This window comes from Galeopterus variegatus, unplaced genomic scaffold, assembly GCF_000696425.1.
Source record: "Galeopterus variegatus unplaced genomic scaffold, G_variegatus-3.0.2 Scaffold2064, whole genome shotgun sequence".
NCBI classification, from domain to species: Eukaryota; Metazoa; Chordata; class Mammalia; order Dermoptera; family Cynocephalidae; genus Galeopterus; species Galeopterus variegatus.
In genome coordinates, this window is record NW_007728175.1 from 22,936 (window position 1) to 33,657 (window position 10,722).

Below are 10,722 nucleotides of genomic sequence, written 5' to 3' on the forward strand. Positions count from 1 at the left end.
TTCCCCTCTCTTTTTTTTTTTTTTTTTTTTTTTTTTTTGTCTTTTGTCTTTTTCCATGTCCGGCAACGGATCGCAACCCTCAGTGTTGCTCCCGCACCTTGCTCAGCCAGTGAGCGGGAACCGGTCTGTATGTGGGATCCGAACCCTCTGGCGGGAGCGCCGCCGCGCTTCCCAAGCGGCGCACTATCCAGTGCGCCACCGGGCCGGCCCGATTCCTTCCTCTCTTACCATCATTTTCCTTCCTACCCATCCAGTTCATCAAATCCTGTTGAATCTAACTCCGAAATATATCCCAAACCTATCTACCTCTCTCTACTTCCCTGGACGCCTCCCATTCAAAAGTCGCTGTCACATCTCACCTGCAATAGCCCTCCTAACTAATTTTTCCTCCTTACCTCCACTGCCCCTCTAATCTGTTCCCCCACCTTCTCCTGGACAGCCAAACAATCCTTTAAAAATGTAAATCATGTCCCTCCCTGCTTAAACCTTTTACTGGCTCTTATTTTTCTTAGGATAAACACCAAATCCCTTCCCAGGCCCCTGCTTAGACCAACCCCAGCCCACCTCTCTCACTCCTATGTGCCTTTCTCCCCTGGCTTTCTCTGCTCCAGCGTCCTCTGCCTTCCTCTCTGTGCCTCTAACCTGCCAGGTCTTTTGCACCTCAGGGCCTTCAGGTGCTATTCCCTCTGCCTGGAGCCCTTTCCCCCTGGTGCTCACCTGCCTCCTCCTTATACCTCAGGTTCCACCTTAGCTGAGGCCTTTCCTTATACCCTACTTAATATCTCCCCCACCCCGTTATTATTGAACATAGCACCCTGTTCACTGAACTTACTACAACTTGTACTTATGTACATATTTGTTTATGGACTGTTTCCCCCACTGGAGAGTAGAAAAGCCAGGAGTTTTTTTGGTTTGGGGTTTCTGTGTTCCTTGAGGGACAGGGCCACATAATTGCCATATACCTAGCTCTAAAGTTCATACTTGGCATTAGCAGGTGCTCAGTAAATATTTGTCAAATGAATGACTGGATTGTTGATTTCAAAAGAAAGCCAGCTGTCTGGGGCCGGCCCGTGGCTCACTTGGGAGAGTGTGGTGCTGACAACACCAAGACAAGGGTTAAGATCCCCTTACCGGTCATCATTTAAAAAAAAAAAAAAAAAGAAAGAAAGAAAGAAAGAAGGTCAGTTGTCAACCTATATGTATGGCATTCTGGAAATTACAAATGTCAGTTCACAACCTTAGACATGCAATGATGTTATTTTCTGTAATTCATCTACGGTCCATCCTTTCTGGACAGTAAAGATACTCCATTCTGCCCAGGCAGCTGGAAACAAATTTCACTTCAGTCCTCCTGAGGTTGGGCTACAATTTCAGGATATTCAGCAGGGCCAGATTTGTTTGGGGAGTGGGGGGGTGGGGAAAGGAGTAGGTTGCGGGGAGGGAGAGTGGATGCCATCCAGCCCTCAGGCAACAAGGAACAGCCATCTATCACCCCATGTCAATGGCCCCTTCAGTCCTGGTCCTGAAATTCACACTGTGTCTGCTCTGGGTTTGGGACAGGGAAATATTTTGCAAGCCACCCATGGTGTTGCCTGCCTGGTAGGCCCATGAGCCATTCCTCCCTGAGGACTCTGCCAAGAGGCAGGTGGCAGACCCCCCTCCCATTCTTGACAAGACACTGTCTCAGCGGAGGCATTCCCATCCCTTAAGGGCTTCAGCTTTTGAAACACATGAATCAGCTTTTCTACCCTTAGATCTGCCGCACATGTCCCCAGAGGCAATGAGCGCAGAACCCAGAGCACAGGAAAATAGGAAAATATAGGAAAGAACGAAAGAGATTAACATGGAAATGCATTCTATGTTTTGTAAAGATCATGCCGATTACCACAGATGGACATGACTGGAGGGGCCAGAATGGACAAGCCCAGGGAGGAGGCGGAGGCATGGGGGAGGGATGGGCCCTGGAGACAGACAGGGGTGGTGGAAAGCAGAGCTATGTGGGAGATAAAATCAACAAAACTAGGTGGGGGATTGGAGTGGGGAGGAAGGAGGGAGCCTTAAGAATGACTCCTAAGATTGTGCCTTGGGAGATGGGATGGCTTCCCCTTTGTGCGTGGTGTTCCCACTTCTGGAACACCCTGTTCCACTGTAACTCCTTCACCTGGCTGCTGCCCACTCATCCTGCAGGTCTCCATCCAAGATCACTTCTGCAGAGCCGCCTCACCTGACCCCAGGGCCAGGTTGGATCCCTCAGTTTTATGCTCTCATTTTCTTTTGCATATTTACTTAGTGTGATCACACATCTATTAGTATCTGTGAGTTGATCTGGGTTCACTCTTGCATCCCCAGTGCCAGCACATAGTAGGTGCTCAATAAATGAAGGCTCCAAATGCAGACAGTTACACTGGACCTATCCTGCAGGGTGGTGTTTCTCAAATGGCATGGAGGTTGCTGGATTTCAAAATACATAGACTTGGGCCGGCCTGTGGCTCACTCCGGAGAGTGTGGTGCTGATAACACCAAGGCCATGGGTTCGGATCCCATATAGGGATGGCCGGTTGCTCACTGGGTGAGCGTGGTGCTGACAACTGGTGTTTCTCAAATGGCATGGAGGTTGCTGGATTTCAAAATACATAGACTCCCTCCACCACCCCCCCATCCACTCCAAAAGGGAAGGAGTCCTCACCCTGCCCACTTTATAAGAATCTGTGTGTGTGAGGTGATGTTCCTGGGTGACACAGGAACTTGCACATGAGCCTGGAGGCAGTAAAAAAGTTGACAACTGTTGCTGTTTGCAGATCTGTTTGGAGGTTCGGGAGTAGAGGAGTGAGTGGATGGAAGCTGGGTAAGAATCTGTGGGCCTGGTGGGAAGGCTTGGAGGGCAGGAAGTGCTATGTAGGGCATGGAGTTGGCAGAGAGGGCTCCCAGAGATGTTATTGACACCAGAGCTGCGGGGTGATCATGGGCAGTCCTCGCTTTCTATTGATGGTCTCCAGGGCCTCCCTAACCTAAGAAATAAGAAATAAATAATACTAAGAAAATAAATACTCCACACAATCTGTTCTGTGGTTCATAAATTTGTTGTTTTGTTTATAGCTGTGTCTAGGAAAGCACCTAACATGCAGTAGAGGCTCCAAACGTATCTGTTGATTTTTTTTTTTTTTTTAAAGATGACCGGTAAGGGGATCTTAACCCTTGACTTGGTGCTGTCAGCACCATGCTCACCCAGTGAGCAAACCGGCCATCCCTATATGGGATCCGAACCCATGGCCTTGGTGTTTTCAGCACCGCACTCTACCGAGTGAGCCACGGGCCAGCCCGTATCTGTTGATTATTGAAGGAAGGCAGGAAGGAGCGAAAGTCCTCAAAGCACTCAGTGAGTCTTGGGGGAGGCACACCAGGTAACACACCAGAGGGGATTACCATTCCCACGTGGGGAAGGTTGCTGTGCGGATTAAACAAGATAATGTATAGGAAAGTCCTGGCAGCTTAATAAATTCAGGTTCAAAATCTGGGAGGAGAGAAGCCGGGCTGAGGGGGAGACGGATGGGAGGAGGCTAGGTGGGGAGTCACATGGGACGCCCTGGGGACAGCCCCAGGGGAAACCCCCAGGGGTCTTCCAGGAACCCCCATAGGACCTAGCACAGCTGACACCTCTACCCTACCCGGTCAGACTGGCAGGAATTTGCCCTGGTGACCTCCCCAGGCACACTCCTGTCACCATGACGACCAGCTGCAGGAACAAGCAGCTTGATTGTCCCTGCTCAGCGGGGCAGGTGAAACCCTGGCCACGTGACCGATACTGGGCCAGGTGCGGCTGCAGGACACCCGCCGCCTCCCCGCCTTAACCCATTCAATGCCGCTGCCACCAGGGCGCAGTGTCCCTGCCACTGCAGGCCACACCCTTTTGGCGCTGGGTCCCTAGCCAGAAGTGTGGTCACAATGTACATCACAACAGTGATCAGCACTGCACTAGGAGTCAGTGAAGAAAAGAATCCGGGAAGAAATCCGGGCTGGGTCACACACTGGCTGAGTGCCTTGGAGCTGGGTCCATCTCCCTTTCCTTGTTAGTAACATGAGGATGACACCTCCCACTTCATGAAAAGGCTGGGAATGTGGGGAACAGGGATGCGGAAATGTAGGCTAGACCTCCTCACAGAGGGAGTGTCCATCCTGCCCCCCCAGCATATCAGGGCCTCCCCTCCAATGGCTTGACACTCCGCCAAAGGTGGACCCTCACCAACCAAACAGCAAGTCCACTGGCCTGTTCCTAACAATCTAAGAAGGGGTGAGTAGCCCCTAGGATGACCCCTCCCCAACACATCACCACCAGAGTTGGAAACCAGTTGGAAACGACCCTTCCCCTGCCCATACCACTTTCTCTGGAATGTTCAAGTGGAAACCTCAAGCCAACTGGTTTTTCTGCTTGCCAGGCCCAGCCCTAACCAGCACGTGACAGGGCTGGGGCCCAGGAATCTGAGTACATGTCTCAAGGCTGCTTCTGTCCCTAGCCACAAGGCTCTTTGGCTCCAGGGCAGATGGTCAAGGGTCGTGGGCCAGGCTCAGGTTACCTAAGCAAGTTACCTAGCTAAACAGTAGGCTGGTTGGGGGCTGGGGCACTGGGGAGCTGTTTGAAACTATCTTTAAAATACTACACTTCTGGGGCCAGCCCGTGGCTCACTTGGGAGAGTGCGGTGCTGATAACACCAAGGCTATGGGTTTGGATCCCATATAGGGATGGCCGGTTAGCTCAGTGGCTGAGCGTGGTGCTGACAACACCAAGTCAAGGGTTAAGATCCCCTTACCGGTCATCTTTTAAAAAATAAATAAAAAATAAAATAAAATACTACACTTCTGAATCATCTAACGCCCTTCCCCTTCATTCAGCAACTCTAGAAAAACACCCTCAAAGGACCCTTCCCAGGCGTGGGACTAGCCCACATCCAGGGCTCAGATGCCCTCATCACTCCCCTAATGACTTTGCTGGAAACAAATGATCACACCACCTGTCGTCTTTAGAGTCCCCAGTGACCTCAGAGTGTTCCTCAGATTAGAACAAAACAGCTGCCATTAAGCAAGGAGATGGAGCTACAGAGTTAGGACACATCTTACTGGTCCTCAACTGTGTCAGGGCTGCCCTAAGGAGGTGGGTGAAGAGCTGGTGCAACACTGCTGGCAGGTGCCACCTCCTGAAGGGGGTACTAATCCAGCCACCATCTGAAACTTCACCCAGGCTTTCACTAGAGCCCTGAACCTCTTCATGATCATTTAGTAAAGATGAACAAAATGTAGCTCCTGTCCTCCAGCAGCCCCCAGCTTATGACGGACACAGGGAAGGCCCATTCTGTAATATTGCACAGTAGACTCTGACAAATGATTTGAGAACATGGGTAGAAAAGATTAGTTTCAACTCAGGGAATCTGGGAAGGCTTGAGGAGGAGGTGGCAGTAACACTGGGCCTCAAAAGAGGTCTAGGACTCCAGCAACTGATATTTGGAAGGCAGATACAGCACCCCGAGGGGGAGTGAGGTGGGTAAAGATCTAAAGGCAGGGTGCCGGGTAAGGAGTATGAAAATGGCCAGTATGGGTGGAAACGTGGGTACGATCAGACTGAAGATGCTTGGATTGTTATGATGAAGTTTCAACTCTCATTGTTAGGGATCGGGAGTCGCTGAAGGTTTTTGGACAGAACTCCACGAATAAGTGGGCTGTAGAAAAGCAGCTTCTCTTGCAATTGCTGAAGGATGGACTGCAGTGGACGCCGGCTGAAACCGAAACAATGTCACCACCGCTACCCCAGACTGGGGAGAGGAGATGGCATGGTCAGGGTTCCCAAGGGAGGAGACTTCTGTGCAGAATGTGCTGAGCTCTGGGGTGGGAGGATTGTTTATTCTGCTGGTAAAAGGCGGGGAGCTGATGAGCCTCTTATTCAGTTCAGTCCAGCAAACGCCTGTTACAGTACAAACACGTGGCCAGGGTCTGACCCTGGTCTCCCACCTTGACCCACATCAGGAACAGAAGACCGGACAGAGATTCTGGTTTTGTTTCTCGGACAAACCATTTGTCCTTTCTGCACCTCAATTTCCCCATCCGTATAGAGGACGGAGGGGTTTGGAGGTGACCTCTAGACCCTCCTAGCTCTTCCTAGAGTCGACGATTTCAGGATGAATAAAGGTGCCCGTGCTCCATCCGACCAGCCTGGGCCCCCGGCTGTGGAGCACGGCGCCACCAAGCTGGCGCCCCGACGACAAGAGCCACTCCTGGCGCCTCTCGCCCGCGCCGGCGGCACAGAGTATGCATACGCCCAGGGAAGTGCGAGAGGGCAGAGGAGCGGGCAGGGCGCGGGCGAAAGCAGGGTCTCCTCGGCTTGCCAAGGACCTGCTCCCCGGCCTCCCAGGGCTCGCGCACAGAGCCCAGGACATCCGGGAAGATGTGGACGGGATTCCCAGACTTTAAGATCCCGACTCCTCATGAGGATTCTGCGCGGGAAGGAAATGAGTGGAGCTTCGTGAGAGGCGGGGCCAGACGCTTGGGTGGCTCCGCCCAGGGCGTGGCCAGGCGGGCGCCGGGCCCGAGGAGATGACGTAATTGCGCGAGGGCGGGGCCGAGGGTGGTCTATTCTCAGGGATTACGTCAGGAACGGGACCTAGGGCGGGGAATCCGCGATGGGGGCGGGGAGAGGGCGGAGCTCCAGCCGGAACTGGGCAGGGCTCCGGGCGGACGCGGGAGGCAGGGCGTGGGTAGGACGTCCCCTGCGAGGTTCGCGCCAGGTTGGGGCTGCAGGCATGCTCCGCTGGGCTCGCGCTTGGAGGCTCCCCCCTGGGACGCTCACCTCCTCCAATCCCAGCTTCTTCAGGGTGCCTGTCGCACCCGGCGGCGGCGGCGGCGGCGGCCGAGGGGACGCCGAACCCAGGTCAGTGGAGGACCCCGGGTGGGAGGCCTTCCTTCGCCCCACACTCGCCCGGCACCGATGGCCCCACCTCCTCCCTGGCCACGCCCCTCTGAGGCCACTCCCCCAAGCCCTTTTCGCAGACCCGGCTCAGACCCTCCCCCGGTGCTTGCCCCCTCCCTCCAGACCGCTGCCGCTTTCCTACAAGCTTCTGGACGGGGAAGCGGCCCTCCCGCCCATCGTCTTTCTGCACGGGCTCTTCGGCAGCAAAACCAACTTCAAATCCATCGCCAAGGCCTTGGCCCAGCAGACAGGCCGGAGGGTGAGCTTCCGGGTGGGCGGGATCCCTCGGAGATGGGGCCTGGATGGGCAGGGCCTAGGAAGCGGGGCGGGGCCAGCCTCTCACCCTTACTTCTGGGCCCTCCCCCTGAGGAGTGGCAGGTTTCCGCCTATGTAACGCCCAAGGAGAAATGAAAGTCCCTCCGAGGATGGAAGCCGCACAGGAAGACCCAGGCCCTGGATGGACCCCTCATCCCTCATGCTGCTATCTGTCCAGTCTGTAGATGTCCATCTGCATGCCCCACACTGAGCTAGGCTCTGCTGTCCAGTGCCTAAGCACCAACACCCTCTCCACGTAGGGGGCAGGCTGATGCTTTTTCACTAGGGATGACAGGGAGACCATCACCTCTTGTGGCCCATTCTTCTGTGCTCTGACTGTTGGTAATTCTCAGAGTCTCCTTCCTGGCTTTCTCTGGGGTTACCACCCATCTAGGCTAGACCTTAGAGATATAATCATACCCCTTGGGCCTTTTGTTTTCTGGCAGAGTGGCCCCAGGTTCTTCATCTGAGCCTCTTAGGTCTGGGAATTGGGCCATCTCACCATCTGCGCCTTTCCCCTCATCTGGATCTGCCCCCAGACTTTCCACCCCCCTCGGCCTGCAGTCCCCACCAGGCCTTTTGCTGTCTACAGTAGATGCCAGCACTGTCCCCCTCCCTTCATCCCCAGGTGCTGACAGTGGATGCTCGGAACCATGGCGACAGCCCCCACAGCCCAAACATGAGCTATGAGGCCATGAGCCAGGACCTGCAGGGCCTTCTGCCCCAGCTGGGCCTGGTGCCCTGCGTCCTTGTTGGCCACAGCATGGGAGGAAAGACAGCCATGCTGCTGGCACTACAGAGGGTAAGCCACACCTATCAAGGGCCTGCTCCCATCCAGTATAGACCCTGAATGCCCAGCAGGCAACCTGGGACTCAAATGAGCTTTGGATGTCCAAGTTCAGGCTCCGGGAACTGTGCCTAAGACCCACTGTGCCTGCCTAAGACTGGTCTCCAGTGCAGTTCTCTCCCATAGCCAGAGTTGGTGGAACGTCTCATTGCTGTGGACATTAGCCCAGTGGAGAGCATGTTTGTCTCACACTTTGGAATCTATGTGGCAGCTATGAAGGCCGTAAACATCCCAGATGAGGCACCTCGTTCCCATGCCCGAAAACTGGCCGATGAGCAGCTCAGCACTGTTGTCCAGGTGATGCACCCTAGCCCCCACATGGTGTTATAGACTGGGACCTGTCAAGGGAAGAGTGGCAGCCCCTGACCCCACAGGGAGCCCCCCTAACTGCCAGACTCCCACAGAACATGGCCGTGCGGCAGTACCTGCTCACCAACCTGGTGGAGGTAGATGGGCGCTTCGTGTGGAAGTTGAACTTGGACGCCTTAGCCCAACACATGGACAAGATCTTAGCCTTTCCAGCACGACAAGAATCTTACCCCCGGCCAACCCTCTTCCTCCTAGGTGGAAACTCCCAGTTTGTGCAGTAAGCCAGCCTGGGCAGTGGGAGGGGCATGCCCCACTGACCCAGCACCCAGCCTGGGGAGCCTGCCTGGGGGAGGCCTTGGGTGTGGGCAGGGGGTACCTAAGAGCCCAGAAACACCACTGGGCACGTGGGCTCACAGGGCTCTCCATCTTTCCCCACCCTGCCTCCTCTTGTGTCTTTCTCTCCTCGTCATCCCACTTTCACCCCTTCTCAACGGCTTTCTCTGCGGTGCACAGGCCCAGCCACCACCCTGAGATTAGACGGCTCTTCCCTCGGGCCCAGATGCAGACTATACCTAATGCTGGCCACTGGGTCCATGCTGACCAGCCACAGGACTTCATTGCGGCCATCCGAGGCTTCCTGGTTTAAGAGTTGCTGGCAAGAGGGGGCACAAACCCTCAGGTTTCAAGACACTCCAGCCTGTTCCACATTTCTGCACAGAAGGACTGAAGTGGACACTGAGAGGGCACGAGGTTACAGAGGTGTCAGGCTTCCAGCTTTTTTTATTTTTTTATTTTTTTTTCAAGCTTTAATGAATAAAGACAGTGTTCCCAAAGTCCTGGCTGAGCTCTCTCATCACCGACGCCCACGACCCAGCAGGAATCTGGCCCAGGGGTTCCTGGCAGCTCTGGGGTCCACATGGGCTCCCAGAGCACCACCAGACTCTGTCTGCAGCTGACTCTGAACGCGCTGCCTCACCAGCTGCTGCATGTCCTCCTATGGGCAAGAGACAGGTCAGGGCCCACCCTGTGCCCTTCTGCCCACGCCTCCCAGCTCGGCTGGCATGCCCACCCTACCTCCCAGGCTTCCACCTCCTGCCTCAGTCTCAGTTTCTCCTCCAGGACCTCCAGCAGCTGGGCCTCCACAGCATGCAGCCTGGCTTTGCATGTGTCCAGCTCAGCCTCCACTGCCCGCTTCCTGCAGGCAGCAAGGAGAGCGGCCTGAGACTCAGGCCCTGCAGATCTGGCTCTGGTCCCTGGGGGTGGGCTAATGTGGCCACAGCTTATGCCTTAGTGACAGGGTGGGTGTTCATTCCAGGCATGCCTGACTTCTCCTGCCCCTCCGCTATTAGGACAGGGCCCTGAGGGAGAGCCCCCAACTGCCCTCCCAACACCTGCAAGCAGCTCCTCACTTGGCAATGGCTTCATCCCGTTCCTGGAGGACTTGGTCCAGGGAGGGCTCTGTCTGAGTGTCCCCCAGTGCTCCAGCCGCTTGGGACTCTGGGCTCTGTTGTAGGGTGACAGAGGAGGGGGCAGTAATCTGGGGCATGCCTGAATGCAGTGTCCCACTCTGGGCCCTTCTGTCCTGGCCTTGGACCTGATGCTACTGTCAGGAGGGGAGGGGGCTGAGGCGTCTGTACCTGCTCCCCAGCGCCCCAGTCTCTGGACCTCTGGAAAGTAGAGCAGGAAGATTTGGACCATGCTGAGGAGGTGGCGGGTGTGGTCACTGCCTGGCCTAAAGGCAAACAGAATGGTCAGGGGGTTTGGACCCCCAAGGAGGAAAGGAGTTCTCACCCGATTCCCAGGAAAAGACAAGGTGGGTGGGTTCAGAAGGACACTTACCCCTCCAGGGCCCCGGACAGAGACGGTGGGTGGCCTGGTGACTGGGACTCTTGTCAGTGGGGTGGGGCAAGCAAAGGACAAGGCCCTTTGCCCTCCCTTCCAGGCAAGGCACTCCCTGGCAGGCCCCACCCCCTGCAGGCCAGCCCAGGGTGAGAAGGAGGCCCGCGCCCCTGCTCCCTCCTGCATCCCGGAACCCAGGCCCAAAGCTGAGTCAGCTCTGTCCCCCCACCTGTCCCCCCAAGTCACACGCCTCCTCTCTCCCCATGTCTTGTGATGTAAAAAGAGGGACAGAGCCAGGACTTGGCCCTAGCACTGTGCCAATGCTGAGACAAGGTGTCCCAGCCCCCCATTCTGAAGGGTTGGCATCTTGGTACCTGAATGGCATCATCCACACATAGAACTATAACCTCACCGCAGCAGAAAACCGAAGAAAAGGGCCGGCCCGTGGCTCACTCGGGAG

At 55.4% G+C, this 10,722-nt stretch overlaps 1 protein-coding gene across 1 annotated transcript; it reads left to right on the forward strand.

Moving 5' to 3' along the window:
• Nucleotides 1–6,769: 6,769 nt before the first annotated feature.
• Nucleotides 6,770–9,256, forward strand: ABHD11 (abhydrolase domain containing 11). Its single transcript, XM_008580306.1, has 6 exons — nt 6,770–6,913; nt 7,076–7,211; nt 7,896–8,069; nt 8,241–8,411; nt 8,519–8,700; nt 8,937–9,256. The coding sequence occupies exons 1-6, from the start codon at nt 6,786–6,788 to the stop codon at nt 9,067–9,069; spliced, it is 924 nt and encodes a 307-aa protein (XP_008578528.1). The 5' UTR covers nt 6,770–6,785; the 3' UTR covers nt 9,070–9,256.
• The last annotated feature ends 1,466 nt before the right edge of the window (nt 9,257–10,722 follow it).

Excerpts from the sequence above, each read along its gene's own strand:
- ABHD11 (XM_008580306.1), top strand. The coding sequence starts at position 6,786 with ATGCTCCGCTGGGCTCGCGCTTGGAGGCTCCCCCCTGGGACGCTCACC. Across the intron at positions 7,212-7,895 it reads CCCAGCAGACAGGCCGGAGG|GTGCTGACAGTGGATGCTCG; the intron begins GTGAGCTTCCGG and ends CTTCATCCCCAG. Across the intron at positions 8,412-8,518 it reads AGCTCAGCACTGTTGTCCAG|AACATGGCCGTGCGGCAGTA; the intron begins GTGATGCACCCT and ends AGACTCCCACAG.